We start from the raw sequence: 27,260 nt of genomic DNA, 5'->3' as shown, positions 1-27,260 counted from the left end.
GAGGTGTCCGTGGGAGAGCAGAATCCACAAGTCGGTCGTTGTCGAAGTGCCTGTGGATGCAGGGGAGTGACCCTTTCACTCCAAGGGAGAGTCTTTCTTGCTATCTTTATGTATACAGAGTTGTGAGGGATTCAGGAAAATGCACAGCCACGGAGGTTGCAGAACTTGGAAGAGCACGGAGACAAAGTTACAGTAGGAGCCTTCCTACCAGAAACAGTCTTAGTTCTTGGCTCAGTCCAGAAGCAGAGTTCGGTGTCCAAGAGCAGAAAAGTCTTTAGACAAATCTTCAGGTGAAGCCAGTCGGTTCTTGAAGACGAAGTCTGGACGAATCTAAGGATCCACCCTCAGGTGAGCCCTTCAGTAACCCAGAAAGGAGATAGGGCTACTTCTGGGGAACTCTTAACAAGTTGCAGATGGGGCAGAATGCTGCTGCCAGGCTCTTTTCTGGGACTCCTAAATTCAAATCGGCTTCTAAAGAAATTCGTCAATTGCGCTGGCTTCTAGTAAAAAGCCATGTCAAATTTAAGACCCTCTGCATCGCCTACAAAGCTTTGCATAAAAGTGGCCCTGTGTACTTGAAATACTCTTTCGAATGGTGCGTCCCTAGCAGATGGCTGCGCTCCTTGAGGGACAATCTAATGATGGTTCCCAGATTCTGCAAAGTCAACTGGGGAGATACAAGTTGTGTCACTGGAACCACTAAGCTTTGGAACACCTGCCCCTTTACATCAGAGTTATGCCCGCGCTGATCTCCTTTAGGAAGGAGTTCATAACTTGGATCTTAAACAATTAGGCTCCTTTCCTTGCTCTCTAGAAGTCAGCGCAAAGACACCTCAGGATAGATGTGCACTTATTAAATTCCTGTAACATAACATCCACCTATCGGGGGGAGGGGTCAGGGATGCTACTTTGGTGGACTGACCAGTCAGATGGTCCCAGGGGCCTCTGCCCATCTAAGATTCAAGATGGCAGAATCAAGTGGCCACCTGGCAGAGCTCTGGGCACCTCCCAGGGGAGGAGCTGGACAGGGGGGTGGTTACTCCCCTGTACTTTGTGTTGTTTCATGCCAGAGTGATAGCCAAGGGCTCCTGGACAGGTTTATGCAAAGGGGGCACCAAATCTGCCCTTCAAAGCAGTCTAGAGGTACGGGAAAGCACCCTAACCTAAGACACCTATTTCGAAAAGAGATAGGGCTACATATCTCCTCCACAAGAAATCCTTTATTCTGCCTTCCCCTGCCTGAGTTAAGCTCAGCAGCAGGAGAGCAGAACCGTAACTGGGGTCGGCCGCAGCACTGGCTTGCATGTAGACTCTGCAGGTAGACAGGGGGGGGGGGTCATCTAAGGAGCCCCAGAGAACATGGGATCCTGCAACTAGCACCGGAATCGAAGTAGTGGCATGATTCCAACGCTTTTGATAATAAACATTACCGGGTTTGGTGAAGCCATTATGTAGCTGGACATCTCGACTTTGCCAGTGTCCACTACATAACGTAAAATGGCTTCCTCGCACTTACAAAGCTCGAGAATAGATTTTGGGGTTTGTAGGGGTGTCTCTGCTAGCGCAGGGGCACCCTCACACTTAGAAACATGCACCCTGCGTGGGGGCGGTAAGGCGTACCTTAGGGGTGACTTATATGTTTTAGGTGCAGTGACCAGGATATACAGAAAGCCTTATATCAGAAGTGAAAGGTGCATGCACCATTTCAAGCAGGCTGCAATGGCAGACCTGCAGAGACAGTTTGCATGGGCTCTCATGGGTCGCACAATGTATGCTACAGCCAATGGGAGACCCCTGGTGTACCAATGCCCTAGGTACCTAGTAGCATATACTAGGGACTTACAGGGTTACAACAGTATACCAATTGTGTGGTGTACAAAGTATTTACCAATGAATTGAGGTAAGAGAGCACAGAAACAGGGGTCCTGATTAGCAGGATCCGAGTGTACTACAGTCAAAACACACACTGGCCAAAAAGTGGTAGTAACTACGCAAGAAATATCCTACTTTCCTACATGAAGGATGGCATATGATCCAAAAAGTAAACACGCCTCAACTTCATCTAAAAAGATATAAAATAAATTTTTAAAAAACTGTTACATTTAAGGCTGTGGATTTACTGGAGAATAACAGACAGGGAAAGAAACTTGTAAATAAACATCAATGTTAAATTTGGAACAAATCCCTACCCATCCGAGGTAATCTCATCAGCAAAGAGTTCACTTTTTTGGGTGCTCCCTTGTAAAGGAGTCTATATTGACTTCTTGGGGTTTAGCTCACATTCATGCTTGTGTGATACAGAATGCTCAGTCTATTCACCTTGACACTGATCACTTTTTCTACATGGCAAGGACCAGAATCAAATTATGGCTCGGTACTCAGTAGTAGCATCATTTGCTACAAACAAATGGAGTGCCCTTTTGGACATTCAAGAAGAAACCTGAGGTGGTGTCAACATCACCAGCAGCAAGACATTACGAGTGAAAAGAATCCAGAACCAGGTTGAACATTTGCATGCCACGGAGTTGTGAGAAAAGGCAAAGGCATGATTACCTGCTCTTCCAAGAACAGGATTAATTGTCCATCATGGTGCCACACAAGAAGCACCCTTACCAGAAGTTCCTCAGTAAATTTGGCAGAAGGGAATGATATGAAACTTGTAGTGCTGGCTAACTAACACGGGAGAAATTACTAGTGCTATTCCCAGAGTGAAATGTGCAACAGAAGAGCCTGTCCATCCTCCCAGTCACTTACTGGCCCAAGACCAGGATCTGATCCAGGGTCACCATGTCATTTTGCTTCGCAAATGGAAGGAATTTCTTGGTTTACAGTGATAAAGTATAGGGTGGAACAATTTGTCTATTTCAATAATGAGCTTCCAGCAGTAGACGTCCTAGTTTCTTCACTTCTTCAAAACGGCTAAAAGTCTATAAGCATCAAGAAGAATTACCAAGAATTTGATGTGGTTAGTACTAGTGCTCTTAGAGAAGCCACATTTTAGCGCCAAGTGCACACTGCTGAACCCCAAGGTTGTGTATCTCAGCCACATCCTTAACATCTAAGAATGTCTAGCAATGATGTTAAATGCAGCACATACATGTGGTGGTATAAAGACTGCAGATCTCTCCACGCCTTTAAACCGAAATTATCCAAAGGTTAGAGCATGGGAAATGTTGAGAGAAAGCCCACTTTACTATAGTAAAGAATAACAAATCACACTGTTTATTCTCCCAAAAAATCCTTCGGCAGCACACATCACCATGATTTTGTGATATGGCCCAGACAAAGCTTCCCCTTCCAAGCAGAAGCAAAACCTTTAGCTAGACCAGCTGCAGCTTGAATTTTATGTTAACATAATTGCAACCACTCATAAATTACAGAACACTTGGTCAGTTCTTCCCCCCCAAAAACTGCTTATTACACCATTATATATTCAATCACTGGTGACATAAGACATGGTCCAGACAAAGGATTTGACATTGATTTTGTTGAAAAAGAACTATAAAAAAAACTATTTAAGTAGTTTAAAAAAAATGCTGGACTTATTAATATTGTTAGGTTCTGCAATGAATTAGAATGAATACGGATTAGGAAATTGTGTACATTTATATGTTGATTCTGGTGCCTCATTTTTTTGTTGTTCAATGTTTATTAATGCCCTTAAATAACTACTTTCTTATTACTGTCCCTCTCCTGCCTTTACTTCCTTCCACCTGTGACTCTTTTTCTGTTACCTTCACTATGTTCCATACAACTCCATCCCATCAGCTGAGAAACAGAAGAAAGCCTACCCGGACAAAGCTAATTTTAGTTATAACATACCTTTGTATTTCAGTAATCGGAGAAAATGTGGTTAAGTGTTTCGCTTTTTTATTGTTAGGTAGATTTTGTATTAATAACTAGTAAGTGTAATTTATTTTCTAGTTTTTCATGCTGGCTATTAGTCTTTTCGTCTCTGCTTGCTCCCATTTCACCACCTGGGTTTAGCAACTTAGTATTCATTAAGTTTTTGTTGTTGTTGTGAGCACATCATACTGGTAAATAACTTGGAATGCAAAAGGTGTACAGTAATCTCCTCTGACATTTTTGAGAGGTATCTGCTATATAGATATCTCACCCATTATACTTCAAGAGTGCACTAGGGCACCTACAGTTCACAAAGATCACAAGTGCTGAAGATCAAATATGAATCGATGACAGCTCAGGCAGGGCACAAAGTTACGGTGAGCCTTGCTGCCCACATGGTTTGACATTCTTGACCATGGTAAGATGCGCAGAGACGGAGGAGGTATTCTGGAAAAGTGCCATAGTTCAATGACATGCCAGCAGACACGTCATGGTTAATCACCAATTCTTACACTTGTTGCAGTGAATTATTGTTATCTAGGTTGCCTCTGTACACCAGACACAACTCCCTTTGGAAAGACAGGAGTATGAGAAAAATACTAATCTGTAGAATATGGGTTTACTGGAAACAAAGGACATGTTCCTTTAATGTACTCTCAATTAGTTTGTGACACCTGTTAACAGGAGAAATACAATCAAGGCGGTAATCAACCTACGAGTTTAGCCACTGAGTCATTGGTATGCAGGCAAACATGAGCCCTTTGTCCCTGTGGCACTAAAAGGCAAAGAAATTAGGTTACTTACCTGTAACTGTAGTGCTCCAGTATTGGAATTTTTTATATTTTCACATGCTTGATTCATTCCCAGTCATTGAGATGGGAGTCCCCGGTTACTTTAGAAAGCAATGTAATGATAGGTATAGACTAGAAAAGGCATAGGTCTATTAGTTTAGTAACCTATCAGTCCTTTTTTTAGGTCTCGGCTAAAGACGCGCGGAAGCGCGTCTCCGCCGAGATCTTATGTTAGGGAGTGTGCTCCCCAGGAGACAGTTTGGGGCGCGCGCATCCCTGGAGCCGATTTGAAACGGGAACGCGCGCTGTGGCCAGGCGCAAGCACCACACACGCATGCGCATACACACCCAAGCGCCCATGCACGCACGCACATACATACATACATACATACAGAGACACACCCCCCCTGACACATACGCGCGCACACACAAGTGCACCGAGGCCCCCCCTCCCCCGCCGTCACCGTCGCCGTCGCATACACACACGAGCATACACGCACACACACACAAGTGCACCAAGCCCCCCCCAGCCTTTTGAAACTTACCTGGGCAATGTCGGGGACTCTTCTCTCAGCACGCGGCGCCCAACCTCCTGCTAGCGCGGCCCCGGGTCTCCACACCGCTCACAGGAGCCCCGGGCCGCGAGACGCATCGACTCCGCCTGCCTCCTCTTCCGGTCTGGACGTGGCCCCGCCCCCGTCACAGGCGACCGTGCCTGACTTCCAGGGCGGCCACTGTGGATATCGCGTTGATTTTTTAACTCATTTATTTTATTAAGTTTGAGTAAATAACATGAAATGCTTTAAAAACGTTTTTATTTCGAGCGCGCTCGCCCCATTTTCTTCTCGTGCTCCTCAACTATTTTTCCTGCATCATAACGTTGCGCTGAAAGACTCCTGTGCAACTCGTAGCTTTATTGGTCATGAGGAAACTGCATCATTATGGAAAATGAATGACTATATTAGATTGGCTGAATTCGTATCTACATCAATTTGGAGTGAAAGACGTAGAAATACTCTGCTATGCGAGTGCATAGCTGCCAATGTTTCAGATTGCTTAAATGTGACATTTTAAAATTGTTGGTGTAATTATGAGTGACATTCAACGACTACGAGTGACGCTTTCTCACGAACAAAAATCAAGTGAAGAAGATGAGGGAATCATATAAACATCAGAAATTACAGCCATTCCAGCAACAAGAAACTCTATGAAGATCTTAAAACTATTTCAAAGCACCAGAGATGGAAGGACACTATCCGATATGGAAAACATACTGCATAGTTGCCACGTTTTAAGAGTGCTTAGGTAAACTATTTTCAAGGTTTCAGAGTACTTATGAATGACATACAACTACTAATGGTATGACACTAAGATTGACACTTAGAGCAAAATCAAGAAATTAAGAACATGGAAACAGAAAAAGAAAAGAAATTACACTGATTTGAGCAAGGACAAACTATAACAAGCATTTGCAATGCAATAGGTCCGGTATTTACGCGAGTTTGTGCTATTGACATTGCAACTAACAATGCCTTTTATTTTTGTTTTTGTTTTTAAAACATAAATAAAAGGCAGTGTCATTTATAATGCCAATAGTTTAAACTTGCGTAAATGCGAGACCTATTGCATTGCAAATGCTTGTTTTTAAAAGAGACCAAAATTAGGTCTTAACCAAACAGATTGGATCAACATTCCAATGAAAAGCTCCAGTCCATCAGATTTTAGAGAATAAGTATATAATAATCGTATTCACTGCGAGAGAGAGAGCGAGAGAGAGAGAGAGAGAGAGAAAGGTGAGCTTCCCAGGAAAGGAGGGTGGGTCGCATGTGAATCTATGAAAGATTCAAATTTCTTACTCCGGTATTAGAACGTTCATTGATTCACATGCTTGAATCAGATTATACAGCAGCTGAAGAGCACATTTCGTGAACTATCCAATACATAGTGTATATATAAGAAACCCAGATGCATAGCCATACGAGTAAACTAGAATGAGCTTATAAAGCAGTATACAAAGCCCCCAAAAAATATATAAATAACTTCCGACACCAGTTTCTTACCAAACACACATATATATATATCAGTCAAAACGTATTTCGCTATGACCTCTGCCTCTTAGTGGTGGTGGGCTACCGGCGAGGTCGCGACCCTCCAAAAACCAGCAACAAATTCTCTCGTAGATGAAGAGAATACACCGAGCCCCAATTCAGTTGTTTTAGCGTGAATTTATTTCAAGATGCGGCAAACAAGTCCCAACGCGTTTCGAAACCCGTAGGTTTCTTGCTCACGGGTCAGCTTGGTGAAATATGCATTAAGGGACACGGAAAGATGTGCAGCGGATATAGAAAAATTATCGGAGCTGTTAAAAACCAAATAAGGAATTCTATATTTATAAAACCAAGCCTCTTTGGCATTATCATAACAAATTCTGGACCAGTGCCCTTTATCGGATATATATATATGGTTGCAGCGTGAACAAGGGCACCTTTGCCCGAAACGCGTCGCTGGTTCTGTGGGATTTGTTAAATAAATAACATCTTGCTGACTTTTGCTGGTCCGTCCCTCTACTTGCTGTCGTGGAAGTGGTGTCTGCGAGCGCAGAGCGTGCTGAGGAGGAGCTTTGTTTATATATATATATATATATATATATATATATATATATATATATATATATATATATATATATATATATATATATATATATATATGATATCGGGACACGGACACCAATTTCGTGCTTTTATCTCACACACACACACACACACACACACGAATTTGGAGTTTGTGTGGAGAAAAATCCTGAATTGTGGGAAAGGTTCTAGTATAGTAAATGCCTGAATCTCAGGGATCCTCCTGGCCGAAATCAAGGCGAGAAGGAGGGAAATTTGATATCCGCTTTGTGGATGGGCTCATAGGTATCCTTCATAAGCTGAGACAGTATAGTCTTCAGTTGCCAAAGCAGAGGAGGAGGCCTTCAGGGAGGAAATGTTTGGAAGAAGCCTTTGAGAAATGATTTAATGGTCATGGAAGAAAATAGCAATTGAGATGCAGGAGATGGACTGAAACATGAAATGGCTGCAAAGTGGACTTTGATGGAAGCATGACCTAGACCGGACTTCGCCTGGTGAAGAAGATACAGGAGAATTTCTCCAGGAAGAGGAGAGAGGATGCATCTTAGTCTGATGACATCTGATGCAAAACATTTTACATTTGAGGCAACAGGTTTTATTGGTACTATCAGCAAGGCCCTGGCTAAGATTGCTCTACAGTCCGATGGTATTTTCATGTGTGGGAATTCATGGAACTCAGGAGCCATGCTGATAAATGAAGAGACTTGGGATCTGGATGCAGCACTTGACCATGATGCTTTGTCAGTAGAGTGGGAAACGTTTTCAATTGAATGTGACGCTCTTGTGATAGGAGAAGCAACTGCACAAACCAGTGCTGGCGCTGCCATGACAGAGCGTTGAGAATTAGCTTGCAAGGTCAATGTCAATGTCAGATATTCTTGTAGAGCGCACTTCTCACCGGGGGTCTCAAGGCACTTGCAACAAAAAAAACAGCGATACAGACAGCAACCTGAAACTAAAAGCAAACTTACTGAGGGAAAAGCCAGGTTTTCAGCTTTCTACGAAACTTTTGTGGTCAACTATGGACGAGAGGTGGGATGGTAATTTATTCCATGGCATGGGGGCAAGATAAGAGAATGAACGGCCTCCATTACGAGAAGTACAAATACGAGGCTGAACAAGGTATGATTTAGTGCCAGATCTTAAAGATCTTCCCGGTATGTACCATTGAAGTTTTTTTGCTAGGTAGTTGGGGCCAGTGTCATACATGGTCTTGTGTGTGAGACTTAAGATTTTGAAATGGCCTCTTTGTTGCACCGGGAGCCAATGAAGGGTTTTGAGATTTGGGGTAGAGGGGGATCTGGGGGGGAAGATTAAGGACAAGTCTGGCTGTTGTGTTTTGAAGAATCTGGAGCTTGGAAAGCAGATCTTCATTAAGTGCCGTGAACAAAGCGTTTCCATAATCAAGACGGCTCACAACTAGACCCTGCACCAAAGGTTTCCTAGCTTCAATGGGTAGCCACTTAAAGATCTTACGGAGATTGCGCATAATCCCATAGCAGACACCTAGAACCTGTTTAACATGAGTTTTCATGGATAGAGAACGGTTGACAGTAATTCCAACGTTACTTATGGCTGATTTGGGAGTGGGGCATGAGCCAAATTCTGAAGGCCACCAGTCCTGCACCCACAATTCCTCAGCTTTACCAAATAGGATGATCTTAGTCTTGCTGCCATTTAATTGTAACTTGTTTCTACTCATCCAGTTGTTTATTTGGACCATACAGCTCTTGAAGCGAGATCGAGTGCCAACGTAATCAGAACCACAGGTGACAAGCAATTGGGTATCGTCGGCATAAGACGCAGCCTCAAATCCGTACGATCTGATGATACCGGCTAACGGTGTTAGATATTAATTAAACAGCATAGGGATGAGAATAGAGCCCTGTGGGACCCCCACAGTAACTGGTCGACTACATGAGACTAATGAGTCGACAAGAACGGTGGTAGAGCGGTCCGTCAGATAGCTCTCAAACCAGTCCAAAGCCTTCCCTCTGACACCCACCTCCCACAGTCGATGTTTCAAAATACTGTGGGAGATGGTATCAAAGGCTGCAGAAAAATTCAGGAGAACCAAAATTGCTGGTTCTCCTTTATCCAATGCGAGTCTGATGTTGTCAATAATCTCAACAACCGCGGTCTCCGTACCATGGGCAGCCCGAAGCCTGATTGTGAGGGATCCAGGAGACCACGGTTCTCTAGATGGGCAGTGAGACGCTTGTTGATTAGATGCTTCAATACCTTCCCAAAATAGGGTATTAGGGAGATGGGAAAATAGTGAACTGGTAGATTGGGATCGGCTGAAGGTGTTTTAAGAATAGGCTTGACTCAAGCGTGTTTCCACCTAGTCAGAAATTTGGCTTGCTCTAATGACATGTTAAAAATTTCCGTTATAACTTTAGCGAATTGGGGCATGATCTTAGTGCAGGATCGAGGTGAAAAAGGGTCAGCTGGGGAACCTGATTTAATCTTGATTAAGCCTTCTAGTACCTCAGTAATGGTTATGGGTTAAAATTCCATTAACCGTGGGACAGTATTTATTTTCGACAGTGGGGGTGCTGCTTTCATTTTCTTTAGGAGTCTTGGGAGGAGAGGAATTGGAGGAAAGGCCTAGGCAGAGATGCCGGACCATGCGATCGAAAATGCATACCACCCACAACCCCGGTTGGGGATGCCATCTTGCATAAAACCAGCATTCGCGGTTCTGGGGGTCACAAAGAGGTCCAGATTTGGCTTATCCCATCGGAGAAAGATGTTGTCCAGTGTCCTCTGGTGCAATTTCCACTCATGGCATGATCATGTCAGCTGGCTGAGTTTGTCCACTATAGTGTTCTGTTTCCTGGGAATACGTTCTGCACACAGATGCACCTTGGGATGGATGGCCCATTCCCATATTTGTTGTGCTTCAGAAGATTGCAGGTGGGATCTTGTGCCACCCTGCTTGTTGATGTAGTGCATCATGGTTGTACTGTCCGTGCGCACGAGCACTGCCAAATTGTGAATTCTTGGGAGAAAGGCCTGCAAGGCGAGATGTACTGCTTGCAACTCCGGTAAGTTGATGTGTAATTGACGTTGAGCTAGTTGCCATTTGCCAATGACTTGGAGATCTTGGCGGTAAGCTCCCCAACCGTCCAGGAAAGCGTTAGTGGTGATGACCAGAGGGGAAGCTGGGGGCAAAAAAAGAGTCCAACAGAAAGATGTTACTGCCTCATCCACCAGATAAGGCCCTGGCTATTCCTATAGTGACTTGTGTGATAAGCTTGTCTAATGAGCCTGTCACTTGCACCCATTACCTGTCCAATTCCTCTTGAAATTGACTCATCCGTAGGGAACAAAAGGGGACAAGAGGGATGCAAGAGGACATCATCCCTAGAAGGGCTGTGTCAGTGTCGTGAGTCGTAGTTGGCTCTCCTGCATGGGAAACGCCGTGGAGGAAGTTGCGTTCAGCGTTGTTCCTAAAAACATTATGGTTTTTGACGGATGATAATTGGATTTCTCTTGGTTCAGGGTGAGACCTAGCTGTTTGAAGAGATCTGTGCAGGCTATTTTGGATGTGTGTGTCGTATGTTTGGAAGAGGTCTTGACCAACCAGTCTACTAGAAAAGGAAAGACTTGGTGGTGTTGTCTGAGAAAAGCTGCTACAGGTGCGAGGCACTTTGTGAAGATGCGAGGGGTGGATCGGAGGCCAAAGAGGAGCAACTTGAATTGATAGTGGCTACAGGTTACTGTGAATCTTAGAAATTTCCTGTGTTTCTTGTGGTCGGGTTGATGAAAAAACGCATCTTGGAGGCCGAAGGTTGCCAAAGTCTCCCTGGTTCAAGAGCTGCAGCACCTCCTGCAGAGTTACCATGCGGAAAGATTGGTTCCTGAGGAAGATGTTGAGGTTTCAGAGGTCAAGAAACCGTTGCCACTGCCTTGACTTAGTGAGGATTAAGAAGTAACAGGAAAAGAAACCTTTTCTTTTGTGGGCTTTAGGAACTCTCTATATAGTTCCCTTTTTAGGTCTTGCCTAGCAGCGCGCATGCGTTGCAAAGCCAAAATTACCTATTCCTACGGCTATGGCCAAACACGTTCCATTGCCTTCAATGGCAGCGCATGCACGTGTGGCAATTCACTGGCAGGAGCGAGCGTCACCAAATGCTAGCAATTATTGCTCCCGCGAGTGAATCGCGCCTCTCTCCCCCTGCTGCTGCGCGGAGCGCCTTCCGCGGCTGGGGTCAGCGTCTCGCGCTAAATCGCACTGCTTTCACTTTCGCTGCACAGCAACTTTTCCCTCCTGCGTCCATCCCCCCTCCTCCCTGCCGCGCCCACCCCCCTCTTCCCTCCCGCAACGACCGGCTTCAACTTTTCAGGTACTTTATTTCTTTTTGTTGTATTTTTATATAGCCCGACCTTGGCCCCCTCCGCCCAAAGGTATTTATTTTTTCTTAAACAAACCGACTCAGACGAGGCCCAAAAAAACACCAACAGTTGCATAACTTGCATTTTAAAAAAATGCTGTAGCAGCTTATGGTAATAAATGAAAGTTTAAGAACATGTCCAACCTGGCCCCTGTCACCGATTCTACTCCCACATGCTTAAGAGGATTCAGAAGGATCTGTTGCCGGCTGCACGCGCACACGTGTAGACATGTGCCCCGAGGGCACCTGGAGTAATTCATCCGGCTGCACTGACTCGCGCCTTAGGTACAATTTAAACACTGGTCGAAACGTTTATGTGGGGGGTGGGAGGGGTCTAGTTTCTTTTACTCTCGAAAATGCACCGTGTTGCATATTACCTGGTGGAAAAGAAGGGCAGCTGGGTTAAAAAGTCTTGAAAGTCTACTTTTTGAACACCCGCCAGATGTACAAGCCCCCCCACCCACGAGCAGATTATCTGCCACAAACACCAGCACCAACACCCCCAGAGAAAGCGTGTACCATTGAGAGATACCAGGGAGGACGTACTAATATATATTAAGTAGCGGCAGCATGGGTTAATGAAATACACCTCTGCCTCCTCCCCCCACACAAACACCCATTCTCAATCATCTCAAGTTGTTCCAAGTCATGTGCGAGTTCAGCCCTAGTTACACAAGCATTCTGGTAACTGTTTTTTGTCCTATTATAACACTAGGACTACAGGACCCATAATGCAAAGAAAAGTCACAGGAAAGATTAATCTGCTGACGTCTAATGTAGGACAGCTTGCTGTACTTCAACTGACAATATAATAATGGCAATAAACATAGGCACATTACCTTGGGTGGCAGTGCAAAGAGAATGGGCAGGAGGAGGAGCGGGGTCCCTATCAGAATCAGGTATTTCCTGATGCACCAGACCTTCCTGAAGAGCGTGGCCATGGCAGGGCGGGAGCAAGGCTGACAATGAGCAGCGGCTCTGACAGTGTCTTGTGTTTGTTGGTGTCAGACACGGGGCAAGAAAGGCACTTGACGCGCACAGCTTCCCATGCACAGGTTAAAGTCAAGTCACTCCCTCTGCACAGCGTGACTTGAAGATGTGAGAGAGTCGGGGTGTGGCATAGCTAGTGTGTACATGCAGGCTCCGCCCCCGGCTGTGTTTTCGTGTCACTGTCCAGGGTGGATGGGCATGTGGCGGGTCACAGGATCTGTTTCAGGCGGCCAGACAATAACAGCTTTCTATGAGCTCAGTATAAACTAACGAGCACAGCGGGGGCTCTAGCTTTGCTCCACAGAGAAGTCCTCTGGCATATCTACTTTATAAGTTGACCGTTTTGGAGCTACACCCCTCGAGTTCTATTTAAATGGGCCAAGTGGGCCCATGTAATGTGTGACGGCCTAGTCCTAGCTTGATGTGCAACAACGCTTTGCATTCTAGAACTTGTGGTTTTGTATTTGCCACTTTATTGCTGCCTTAAAATCCTTAGCTACTTCACTTTTCTATGAGTTCCATCTCACTACTAAGCACTGTGACCCAAGACACGAGACGAGCACCCCACAGTGACACCAAAGCACTTCCCACTTAAGGTCAGAGTAAATACACACCCTTCAAGACAAGTACCCCATCAAACAGTAGCGTGCTACCCATCCGAATGGAGCAGCTTAATTTAGGTTCTGCCTCTATACGTTTGCTTGGCCACATATATATTTTAGTATTGCCCTTATATACTTGTTTTTTAGGGCTCGCCTTTCCTATTCCGCAGGAATAGGAAACGGGCCCTAATGCAGCCAAACCATACTTCAGGCCAAGCAAGGGCTCTCCAGCGGATTTTCGGAAGTGCACGCCTCGTGCACGAGCTTGCCGCCTGCCTCCACCCACATCAAAGCCATCTGTTGCTCTGCTGCTCGGCCTCAGGCCGGCACTTCTCCTCCCCTAATGGCCGGCCGGCACATCAAAGGCTGCTGCTCCCCATGCGTCTCGTTTCACTTTCGCGGCAAACAGCTTGTTTGATTTCGCAGCCACAGCTTGTTGTCATTGTCATAGTTATTTTGTGTTTTTTTTAAGTCCAGCAGGATGCCCTTCCTGTAAATTGCGGTTTTAGACTGACTTTGAGATGTTCTTATTATGGAACTTAACTCTTCTGTAATACGGAGCTTTAGCTGTTGAACACTGATTTACAAATTAACACTGCCAATAACGTTGGCCTTTGTAGGACTGCTAGAAGCAACACCCTGTTTCCTCTCTTTACTGAAAAATATAAAAATCGTGGCATCAGATCAATATTTTGTCATCCTGCGCAAAAATAACGTAATCTCTCCGTAACTACTTTACTTTCAATAGTTTCTGGTCCATGATGATGTCGAGTCTATTTTACTTAAGGAAGCAGTGTTGGGTAGAGTATTTTCTTACACTTTCTTAAAAAACTAACTGTGAAAGCGCAAAAAAAAAACCCTTTCATACAACATTTTTATCTCTGCTACAAATTTGCCAGATTGTTGTGTAAACATCACCTATATGTGCAACTGCATCAAAGCCACATTTGCATCTCCTACCTATGATAACGATCTTTATTTACAAGGAGACAATTTTCTCTTTAATGTGCGATGGCAGACTCGCATTCAAACACATTTAGTAACTATTGCAACGTTTCACACCACTCCAGACTTGGTGGCGGCTACACTTGATCCTGTTTTACAAGCAAGGTGGTAATGCATTTCTGGTGGCCCCCTACATGCTGCAGGTCCGTCTCACTTAGCTCGTGCTCTGAAAACGTATGCTTTTGCCAGCTAACTCGTTAGCAGCTTTCCTATAGCTGCTTTTAAAATCCCCGTACTTTTTTTCTAGCTCCTCTTGCGGCTTCATTTTGCTCGCCCCATGTCTGCTCCTTCACTTACTCCCACCCTTAACCCCCCCCTCCCCCAACACCCCAACCACGTTTTTCCAGCAGTTGACAGGACTCACAATTGGTCTGAGGCCAGCAGTGCGAACACAGGACACACACTGCCAATACATTAACACTATTGTTGGCAGGGCGGGCTCTCTAAAGTATTTGCTCGCAGCTTGTGGAATGCCCGGCACCAAAGCGCTTACATACATCTGCGCACACCTCTTTGGCGCTACAAAAACTGCCCTGGTGCTTTTTGCGAGTGTGCACATTAACTCAGCTGTTCCAAATCATCTCTGCACTTACTGTGCTCGTTTATGTGATACAAAATACTGCCAATACATTAACACCATTGCTGGCAGGGCTGGCTCTCTAAAGTATTTGCTCGCAGCTTGTGGAACGCTCGGCACCAAAGCGCTTACATACATCCGCGCACACCTCTTTGGCGCTACAAAAACTAACCTGCTGCTTTTTGCGATCGCGTGCATTAGCCCAGCTGTTTTAAATCCTCCCTACACGTATTACTCTGCTCGTTTATATGATACAAAACACTGTCAATACATTAACACTAATTCTAGCAGGGCTGGCTCTTTAAAGTGTTTGCTCGCAGCTTGTTTTTGTTTAAATGTAAATCATTCCATATCAAGCCGTGTGCTTCCAGCCTGCAGGCGGCTGCACCGCTCTGCGACCAGACGTTTGACGCCCATGTTTCGGGCCAAGCAGTACCCCGTCACATATAAACACAGCCACGTGTATTGGAAATAGATAAAACAACAGAATGCGTCTTGTGACCCTAGAACTGGATGTACAGACGATTCAAGAGCTTCTAAGGGGTTTATAATCCTGCAGTGCCGGTCTAAATCTAGCTGCTATGAAGTGCAGGTGCGTCATTCATGCTGAAGTAACCAGGGCCTTCCACACATTGGACACTGCGCTGCCACGCACACTCTGCGCTGCCACGCACACTCTGCGCTGCCACGCACACTCTGCGCTGCCACGCACACTCTGCGCTGCCACGCACACTCTGCGCTGCCTCGCACACTCTGCGCTGCCTCGCACACTCTGCGCTGCCTCGCACACTCTGCGCTGCCTCGCACACTCTGCGCTGCCTCGCACACTCTGCGCTGCCTCGCACACTCTGCGCTGCCTCGCACACTCTGCGCTGCCTCGCACACTCTGCGCTGCCTCGCACACTCTGCGCTGCCTCGCACACTCTGCGCTGCCTCGCACACTCTGCGCTGCCTCGCACACTCTGCGCTGCCTCACACACTCTGCGCTGCCTCACACACTCTGCGCTGCCTCACACACTCTGCGCTGCCTCACACACTCTGCGCTGCCTCACACACTCTGCGCTGCCTCACACACTCTGCCCTGCTACACACTACACTGCCTCACACACACACACTGTGCTGCCTCACACATGAACTGCACTGCCTCACACACGCACTGCCTCACACAATGTGCTGCCACTCACACACTGCGCTGCCACACACACACTGCCTCACACACACACGCTGCCTCACACACACACACACTGCGCTGCCTCACACACACACGCTGCCTCACACACACACACTGCCTCACACACACACAATGTGCTGCCTCACACACACACACACACTGCGCTGCCTCACACACACTGCGCTGCCTCACACACTGCCCTGCCTCACACACACTGCACTGCCACATAATTACACAGCTCTCAATGCAACATACACTCCAAATACCACTCACTGCCACATAATTACACTGCACTCAATGCAACATACACTCCAAACAATACGACTCAGTGCCACAAAATTACATGCTTCATAATTACACTGTACTCAATGCAACATACACTCCAAATACCACTCAGTGCCACATAATTACACGCCGCATAATTACACTGCACTCAATGCCACATACACTCCAAACAATACGACTCAGTGCCACAAAATTACACACAACACAATTACACTCTACTGAATACAACATACACTCCACACAATACCACTCAATGCCACATAATTACATGCTACATAATTACACTGCACTCAATGCAACATACACTCCAAATACCACTCAGTGCCACATAATTACACGCCGCATAATTACACTGCACTCAATGCAACATACACTCCAAATACCACTCAGTGCCACATAATTACACGCCACATAATTACACTACACTCAATGCAACATACACTCCAAATACCACTCAGTGCCACATAATTACACACCACATAATTACACTGCACTCAATGCAACATTCACTCCAAATCCCACTCAGTGCCACATAAGTACACTCTACTGAATGCAACGCACACTCCACACAATACCACTCAGTGCCACATAATATGCTACATAATTACACTGCACTCAATGCAACATACACTCCAAATACCACTCGGTGCCACATAATTACTCTACTGAATACAACATACACTCCCCATATTACCACTCAGTGCCACATAATTACACCCCATATAATTACTCTTCTCAATGCAACGTAAATACACTCCACATAATACCACTCAGTGCCGTATAATTACACACCTCATACTTACACTACTCAATGCAACATAAATACACTCTATCTATCACACTCACTATCGCCATCACTCTATCTATGTATTGCCCTCACTCTATCTATCTATCGCTTCGCCACAGCATCACTCAGCACCACCACAGCATCACTCATGGGAAATACAACTCACTAGGCGCTACCACAGCATCAATGAACGCCACAGCATCAATCGTCGCCACCACAACATCACTCAGCGCCACCACAGCATCAATCTGTGCAACCATTCAACAACTGGTTCAAATATGTTCTCTCAATGTTTCAAGCTTTATTACAAATGTCACAAAAAGATGTTAATATTTCACTTCTGTTCTTGGATTTTCGTCACAATAAAATACAATTAACATATTCTTCACAATTTTTTTTACAAAAGTTTAAGCTACTGCTATTATAAATTACAATAACTTTTAATTCAGTATTAATTATTAAAAACTGTAAAAGCCATTGTTATTTGAAATATCAATACATCTAAGTCACGTAAATACAACACATATTGCATTGCAAATGCTATACGTGTCACATTTGCAACAGTTAAAACTATTGGCATTGTAAATGACAAAGCAATTAAGTTTGCTATTTTCAAAACCAACACATAAATAAAAAATGTGTCATTTACAATACCAATAGCTCAAACTTTCCTAATGCGAGACCTATTGCATTGCAAATGCTTGTCTTTATATTTCCCTCGCTGGCTTGCTCCCACTCTACACTCACCTGGTATGGGATCACGGCGTAATTCTCTATTGACTTTTGTCAGGAATCATGGCGTATATTTATTTACAGATAGTATTTTAAATTCTGAACGCTCATGCATGCATTAATGGGCCCTCAGCATTTGATTAAAGCGTTGAGTTAGAGGCAGCAGACGCAGGGCTGTTCTCTGCCTGAAAATGGTGACATTTGAGAAAATTGCACTCTTTATACCACTCCGTCCTGTGACTCAGCTGTAAATCAGAGCTACTTAGTAGCGACACCTGGGGGCTCGAGACATGTCATCGGTGTATTTGTAAAGCGCACGTACTCCCGTGAGCATCTTGGTGCTGAATAAGAGAGGTATTTTTACCCAGCTCAATGGTATCGACCTCAGAAGGATGAAAGGCTCCGCCAGGATTTGAACTTGTGGCCATGAGTTCAAACACAGGCCACTGCAGAGCATTAGTCCATGAGCCACCAATCCACAGGAAAGCGTGAAAACACCTTCTATGGAGTGGCATGCAAGGCATTGCAATGCCTGGATGCACACTATCTGGAGACCGAAGAGTGCCTTAACAACAATCGCAAAGGGCTGGTCTCCCACGGGCGGTGGCATCGTGTACTTACCTCTCACACAGAGAAAATTGGCCGTTTCTCGGTCAGGGAGGGGGTGGCTTCCGTCGAGCGAGGGGAGCCAGACTTTACAGCGAAATGGCAAAAATGCGTCAATTTCCATTGCCCAAAAAAGATGGCTTTAAGATTTGTGTTTACTCGCCGGGTTTCTCTGGCAACAGCCGGCTCACAACAAGCTTGCCAGCCCGGGAAGGCCCACTGCAGTGAGATGGTGGCGCGGGAGCAGCTGGCGCCACCGAGTGCCACGAAGCGCGCGCAATGTTAAAGACATGACAAGGCAGCTTCATCTCGGACGCTAAAGAGCCTCCTCTTTTGTGGGCCATGGAGACGGCGATTGGTAGCGGTTGTCTATTTCCAATGTGAGTTCAGGAAAATAAACACTTTAAGAGAATGTAGCCAGAACGCACTTTTTTCATTATAATGTTATCACCACTAATTGGATTTACGTGAAAGAGACTGTGGAATGTCCTGCTTCGATTCCTCTTTTATAACACTGCCCCTCCCCCACCCCCCAACCCTCTATTTTAATAAAGATGCAGAAATATTAGAAACAGTGGGGATAGCGGAACATGTTTATGTTTCACATCACCAGAGATCTCGTGTTTCCTAGTTCCATGAGTGAGCACCGCATCCAGTTCAATTTTTTCCGTTGCAGTCTGGGATTTGTAGTCCTGTTGTTTCCAATACAAAATTAGAACTACAAGTCAAAAAATGGAGAGGGAAACTCAGACCGTTTGAGGTTCTCACGCATGGAAAGGAGACACTTGAAAACTCTGTATGACAGTAGCATGTCAAGCCCGAAGCACCTTGGAAAGGCCAGTAGGGTTGGGGAAGAGGCAGTCACATGTCAGGCACACCCCTAAAATGCTAGTAGTGCTGTAGCAGAGTAATTCCCATGTTAGTGCAAATGTATAAACACAGGCCAGGGGTCATTTTACACACAGTGCCTCCGGGGCACAGGTTCTGCACCCCTGTGACACTGTTGGACTGCAGAAGGGGCCACAGAGGTTTGCATAGGGTGGCCTGCCATATTTGTAGGGGGCAGTTCTAGAGTTTCACCATTTGTCTCAACAGATTTCAGTGAATTTAGTACATGTTCCGGTTTTCAGTGAGAGAGGACGATAGAAATATGTTTTAGTTCAAGATTTGATTAGAAGTGGCTGCTGCAAATAAAAAGTGGTGAGGCAGGGGTGCGGGTGATAGTAATAAAAACAAGCATTGGCATAGTTAATAGGTCTCACCTTTGGGACCCTATAAGTATTTCATTATGCAGCACAATATCCTTGGTGCAACATCAACTGTTGCATGGCTAAACACCTATATTGTCCCAAAGGCGAGACCTATTGGCTATGCCAATGCTGGTTATCATGGTTTTGACCTCCAATTTGAGAAGCTGTAGATGCTTCTGGATGGAAGGTTGTGGCGGAGTTGGTCTGGGGAGGAATTGCAATGTATGGCCAAAATGGACAAGGTCTAAGATTCACTGCTCTGTGGTAATTTCCTGCCATCAGTGGCGGTAGTTGGTAACTGCCACCGAGGCGGGACGAAGGAAGGAAGCACCGGAGCCTGAGGTACATCATTGACATCGGCCAGTGTACTTTCCCCTGGGAAGGGGTCTGGCGTATGAGGATTGTGGTGGTTGCCTCTGCTGGTATTGGGACGATACTGTTGAGCGAATGAGGAGTGTGAGGAGTAACAATATTGTTGGTAATCCCCTCTGTATGAAGGTTGTCCTCTCCCATGTGAGCAACAAAAAAGCACTTTTCTGAAATGTAAGGTCCCCAAAGACTTAGCTGTGTTTATGTTAGACTGGACAGCCTGGATGGCCTTGACCATGTTTTTACCAAAGAGGGCTTCTCCATCGTCAGGGCTAACATTTTGTTCTAAACCTCTGGTTAGAAAGAGGTAGCCTTAAGCCAACCTTGACACCTGAGCACTGCAGCACCTACTAACTGCTGCAAAACCCGTAATGGCAATATCCATGGTGCAATCTATTACTTCACACCCTCATACAAGACCTTTCTGACTTCTGCCTTGACAGCTTCTGGTAACTGGTCGATGTACGGACCAATGTCCGACCACATCTGTTGGTCGTACCTTCCAAAAACTGCTAACGAGTTGGCTGCCCTGATCGTTAATGCTAACGTTAATGAAAAAATGTTTCCCAATAGCGTCAAGGTGCATACCCTCTTTATCTGGAGGTGCTGAGATAGGTGCCTAAGGGTTTTTGGGGCAGCGAGGCCTGCTTGCGTGACAATGGCTTCCGGTTTAGGTGCCAGTAAGACATGCGGGTCAAACAGACCCATTTCTGCCTAGATTCTGGGGGCTTCGATTTAAATTTGGTTTATTGCACACTAAGCACTTTGTGTATGAAGCTTGACCTTTTGTGTAATTTGGTTGTAAATTAGATTGATATTGCGGTGGACACCTCACTTGTAAATTAACTAAATAGGTATTCTACCTTTGAAGGGAACAATGATGTCCCAGGGCTAACTTTCTGACATGTCCGTTAATTTTTGGCCATAGTTGGCACAGATTTCAAGATACATACCACTGCAGATGTAACTGTTTTGTTACAAGATTTACAGAAAAATTTAAAAGTAACCACTGCCTTCAGCTTATGAAAGTCAAAGTAATCGCAAGCATACCCAGATAGGAGACTGCTGTGCATTAAGAAAAGTCATTCCGCACCTGCAAGTTTAATCTTACAAATGTGTGTTATAGGGCTCAGAAGTTAAAACACAGGGATGTGTGGGTACATCGGATTCCTTAACCTTGTGTCAAAGCATCTGACACAATAAATTCTGATGGTGGGGAGTGAGATAGGCGATTGCTTTTATCTAATTGAGATCAAGAGCAGTGTGTTCAGGGAAGAGAGATGGGAGGGAAAAGAACAGTTTGTTTCAAGAGCTGAAGCTATGGACTTCACATGTTTTAGTTATGCAGCTATTCAGGAGCTACCTTGTTTTTTTCTGCATGATCCTATTTCGTAGTTCTAGAGTATTAATACCTCAAGTGGTAGGCTTAGTCAGTAAGATAGCCATTCAAATCTTGAAGATAGGCTTCTTTTACTTCAAAGTTGACAGGAAGTGGTGGCAAACTTCTTATTCTGTGGAGAACATTCATGGCTCTATGAATGAGCACAAGGAATAACCTAAGAGGGTGGTACTCATCTTCCAAGTACTGTAAATTTTAGCCCCATTCTCCATTTGATCTGCTTTTGTCATTTCATAGAAGACGATGCACAAGTCTAAGCTTGAGACAAGAAAGTACAATTCTAGAATTAAGGGAGAAGGTGAAACTTAAAGACTCCCCTTTTTGGGTTTCGCCTGCCGAAAGGCTGCGCTCTGCGCAGCTTTTCAGCGCAGGTGAAATCCTATGTTGACCATAAGGACTTCGGGAACGTCCCCCGGCTCTCATTGGCTAGCTCCATAAATGGAGGCTAGCCATTGGGTGCCGGATCTGTCCGTCAAGGCCGGACCAGATTCGGGGGCGTTCCCGAGATTTTTTCCCTGGGCGGAATTACGTTTTTTCCCGTTCCCTCCCCTTTCCCGCCGTCCGTGTTCTCTCCCGCCCCCTCCCGCCGTCCGTGTTCTCTCCCGCCCCCCTCCCGTCGTCCGTGTTCTCTCCCGCCCCCCTCCCATCGTCCGTGTTCTCTCCCGCCCCCCTCCCGTCATCCGTGTTCTCTCCCGCCCCCCTCCCGTCGTCCGTGTTCTCTCCCGCCCCCCTCCCGTCGTCCGTGTTCTCTCCCGCCCCCCTCCCGTCGTCCGTGTTCTCTCCCGCACAATTTTCGGTTCGCTGACTGTCCTCTGACGTCACCCTGTCTGCACGTGCCCCTTCATTAGCAGGCGGGGAGCCCCCGCTCTCGCGTGCAGCCTCTCTGCCCCCCTCCTGCGACGGCAGAGCTTCTGCAAACAGCTGCCCAGATCCGAGCAGGTTAGTGGGGACCAGTGATCCCTCCCCTCCCCCCGCCGACTCCCACACAGATGCCTCGGATAGCGCCGCGTCCCCAGCACCTCCTGCCCCTCCACAGCCCTCAGCAGCTGGTCTTAAAGAGTATCCGGTTTAGGACCGTTCTCCCGGGGTTAGAATCCGTGCTGTGCTGTAGTAGTGTAACACTGCTATGCACTTGTGGTTGGATTTCCAGCCTGTGTTCCGCGATTCTTGGAAATTCACTCGGTCTCATTCTGTGTTTTGGAACGAGGTAACCCTGTCTCTGCCCTTTGGATTGTGCGATTAGCACATTCTGTTGTTCTTGTGATTTGTCCAAGTCACTTTTATGTTCTTGCACAGCAGTCGAAAGAACATGATGTACAGTAATAAGAGCCGAGGTGAAACGCGTTGTAGGAGCCGCTGATGTAAGGTTTGGGTCTGCCCTCTGCATCAGGAGCTGCCTGCTGACGTCAGCCGGTCAGACGCGCGCTTAGGGTGGAGGCAGCTATGATTGGGCAAGAGGGACGTAGGGCCCAGCTCTCTGAAAAGAACATAGACAATGGGGTGGGGGTGTTGTTCGGTGAGAAAGGTACTGGTAGAAAGAAAACACCCTATTCACTTCATGTTTGTGATTTCAAGATAGGGAATTTGTGACCAGCAACACATTTCCGAGTCCAGCCTTCATTTTCTGTGACTTTAATATAGTCATATACGCAAAGTAATATATCGGAGCTGCTTACAATTTTGTTTCTACATAGAACGCCTCGGTTCTTTCCAGAGTATAAATTGAGTAATAGGTTTGGTTTGAAGAACCAGGCCTAATTGCGCTCTGCGTTGTCGTCAAGGCAAGGAGCCGGAGGAGCCGTCCACAGGAGATGACTGCACTTACACAGCCTGAGAGGATGGTCAAAGATCTGGACACCCTGTCAACGAAGTGGGCCTGCAAGGGGCTACCTTTAGAACAAAACGTAAAATCCGCGGTTTTTAGTTCATCCTCAACATTCCACATTATCCAGGGGTGCTTAGAAGCACAGTGTTTAGTGTTATGCTGTACAGCCCCCTCAAACAGTATGACTTTTGCCTTCTTCGAAATGACGATGGATGAATTAGAACTGTTTTTTGGAAATGTAGCCATCATTTCTCAATGGTTCTTGGAAGCAGATTAGTTTGTGTTCTGTTTAAAATAACTGAAAGACACTTTAGTAATCTATGATTTGACGGCGTGGTTGCTTCTCATCATGACAGAAGTTACGTGGGACCGGTGGATAGTTGGAAAAGAATAAGCATGTCTAGATTGCTAATCCAGTGTTTTTTTGAAGAGCAAAAATGCCATCATAATCGAAGGAGTTGCGGAGTACAGCAAGAGAGATGAGACAATAATTGATACTCACATCTGCAGATGCACTACCGACTTACATTTTATTTTTTATATCCAGCATTCAACTTCTGAGCATGTTCTTGATTCGATATCGTAGTTAGGAAATATTCTCGTAGTTGTGCCGATTGGCCGTATGCAAGCGCTTTCCGAAAGCCTGCATCATCGTAAAGTCCGCTCCAGGGGCGTAACAAAGGCCGCCAACCTGCATTTCTTGGGTATATGAGCAATTGAGGGGCCTCATCACAATTTGCATTACGCCACTGGGCAGCTCAGTGGACAAATGCACCCACTGCAGATATGGGCAAATTACCGGTTCCCATCCTGTCTATGCAGTCTTTCAGCTTTCCAAGGGCGTATGAATGAGTGCTAACGAGTAAGTACAATTAACAGGTATTAACCTAGCGCTTTTAGCCTGCTGTGACCATGACACATAGATCATCAACCTGTGTACACATACGGTGAGGGAGAGTAAAGTGTTCAAATCCCAGAATGCCTGATACAGCCACGCGCCCTTCCGAGGTTGGTAAAGTGAGTAAATATTCATTGGGCAATAGTAACATATGTTATTCCCAGTGCTTAGAAGCAGCGGGCGAGAGGTATGACGCGCTGTACTAAACAAGTTATTAATATTACTAATGTCCGTCTCCAAGGGAACCCACCGGCCACCGCGCCCCCCCCCTTCCATCCCTCGACGTTAATGGCTCAGCTGTCCAGCCATGTTCACGGCTCTCAGGGCCGGTTGACCCCGATGGCCTGTCTTCAGTGGTGTGCGGTACCCTGAAGTACAGCTCGAGCTGCTACGGGTGAAGTGAAGGCGAACCACCTGATATCTGCGGCCACCGAGCAGCGCTAAAATTGAGCTCAGTCCGGAGATATCCCTGCGCCGCTCGTTTTCCACTGCAAGCTTCGTACGGAGAGACAAGGTCATCAAGTGCATGTATTTTTGCTTCCGCGCCATTCTGTAGGTCTGGTATGCTGCAAGAGGATTACCACTGCCAGAAAACCAGTCCCCCTCATCCAAGTAAGTTTGCTTCTTAAGAGATTTGGTCTGTCAGCTAGTCATAAAGCTTATCCCTCCCACAACACTGGGAATCCGTAGTTTATTACACTCTGCGTATCTGCATATATGATTTATGCTATGGCATTTTTGTACTTGGTTTAACGAAAGCTATTTAACCAAAACCACAGGGTGCAAGAGTTAAAATGTGTGCAAATGTGACATTTGCCCTGTTGTAATAACTATGTGGATGTGTGCACGTTTATTAGTGGAATTGTTGTACATTTTTGTCCATATTTATTTTCACTGCTGTGACATAAAATAAATGTGGCCCAATAACTCTTTATTTAGAGTAACCTTATTAATAAATATGTATTTACACATTTGTTGCTACAGTGCTAAGGTCACATTCGTTGTTTTTTTTTACCACAGTACATTCCTGGGAGAGAATAAAAGTGACACGTGGAAATGCTTGAATTACTCTAAATCACTAGCAGTGCATTCCATGCTATCGTTTTAGCTCATCACTATCATTTCAGAAAGAACCAAATCACTTGGGCCTTGGTTTTGTTCCTCGTTCCCCCCCCCCCCCCCCCCCCATTTCTGTGTGTGTGTTTGTGCTCTGTGTGTGTGTGTGCAAATGCAATAGGTCTCGCATTTGTGAGAGATTAAGCTATTGGCATTGTAAATGACAATGCCATTTATTTATCTGTTTTCAAAACCATCACATAAATACAAAATTTGTCATTGACAATGCCAATAGCTCTAACTTTTACAAAGGCGAAACCGTTGCATTGTAAATGCTTGTTAATGAATGCAAGACCACTGGCCAATAAACTTAGTAGATAGATGTCCAACATAGGAATTTAATTAAAATATAAAGCCACTGTCTGGGCCACGCTACGAAACGTTTAAGCCAAAATCAGTCAAAATTCACTGGAGAGTGACTGGTACACTGCTATTTAACAATGATAAAATAAGTTTGATTTTTGGAACAGACACAGAAAGAGAAATGGAAGCATTTTTAATAAAAAAGAACCACAGAATACCTTCTGGAAAACATCTTTGTCATCAATATATTTGAACACGGTAATGAAGCTGGTGAGCTTGTCTTCCACTTCATTCTCCGTCATCCCTTTAGCCGACTTCTTCAACAAGTTGTCACAGTACTTCGCCAGCTGGTTATTTATGAAAACACAAGAAAGACAGGTGAATCTATCCCTTGTGACCACAGTTTTGAGTAACTAATTTAAACTGCATAGTCCATTATCTGTTATCACTGTTTATTTGCTAATTATTGATGGGATCATATTTTAGCTTCAGGACTGCAACATGTACACTACATAAAAAAATGGTTAAATCCTACTTTTTTCTCTTTAAATCTCACTCTAAAAAAACTCATGCTCAAAAAGTAATATAATGCTCTAAAAAGAATTGAGAAAGCAAATCGAGCTTCAACATTGAGGGCAAGCTTAGTAAACCAGGCAAACATAGCCCCATTTGGTAGGAGCACTGGTTAGACAGATGGTACAGGGTGATGATGGTACAGGGTGATGACGGGACAGAAGCCCAAAGATTCGTAACCTCAAGAATCTACTTAGACAGGCAAGGTTAAATGAAGAAAATATGTATTCCGTTACTCAATATCTTTTCTCTTTACCTAAAATAGATTATGCTAAAGCAATTGGCCTCCCGCGCAACCAGAAACAGCGTCTGCAGCTAATCCAAAATCAAGCAGCCAGAATCATAAATCAACAAGGCAGATGATGCCACGTCAAGCCAACACTGAAAAAACTACACTGGCTTCCAGTGGAGCAACGTTCCATGTTTAAAACTGGATGTGTACTATTTAAAGCCATACATGGTATTGGCCCTCGTTATATCTCTTCAAGAATTCAGAGATACTCTTCGCCGCGCACTCTAAGATCCATGCATATAAATCTCCTGGTGGTGCCTAGATTCAGACGCAAACTGACTGGAGGGTCGCCTTTCTCAACACAGGGCCCCCAATTTTGAAACTTTCAGCCCTCTCCATTGAGACTAGAAAAAGACCTCTCGTGTTTCAGGAAAAAACTGAAAACCTGGTTGTTTACCCAAGCCTACAACTAGATATTCACTTATCCCAAGCAGTGCCTCCAAAGAATAAAAAAAACTACCCAGCTCCAAGAGACCTGTTGGTGAACGTGTGCTCTACAAATTCTCAATGACATGACATAACATATCTGATACTGGTAAAAGCAACTGTGACAAATTCACCAAAATGATAACAACAGCAGTGACATTAGGTCATCTATCGATTGAGGACACCACAAGACGTGAAATTACATCGGACATGGCCATTATGGCACTGCTGATAGTACCAATCACACAAAGGGCAAAGGGAGGAATGTTTGCAAATAATGTAAACACAGGGAGTGGTAGTATTCCAACCTAGGATCCAAACTATACTCACTGGTGAGGCCTAAGTAGGCCAAAACCGATCAAAGTTTACTTGTGGTCCCTTCCGGAG

General features: G+C 45.3%; 1 protein-coding gene across 1 annotated transcript in view; it reads right to left on the bottom strand.

Annotated features, from left to right (window-relative positions):
• CUL2 (cullin 2) overlaps positions 1-27,260 on the bottom strand; it is a 517,464-nt gene that overhangs the window by 206,919 nt on the left and 283,285 nt on the right. The window contains exon 13 of the mRNA XM_078663320.1: positions 25,801-25,929. Coding sequence (XP_078519446.1) covers positions 25,801-25,929 — 129 coding nt within the window. The remainder of the gene's footprint in view (positions 1-25,800; positions 25,930-27,260) is intronic.

The sequence above is a fragment of the Lissotriton helveticus genome, chromosome 10, assembly GCF_964261635.1.
Source record: "Lissotriton helveticus chromosome 10, aLisHel1.1, whole genome shotgun sequence".
NCBI lineage: Eukaryota > Metazoa > Chordata > Amphibia > Caudata > Salamandridae > Lissotriton > Lissotriton helveticus.
This window is presented reverse-complemented; position numbering and strand designations above follow the sequence as displayed.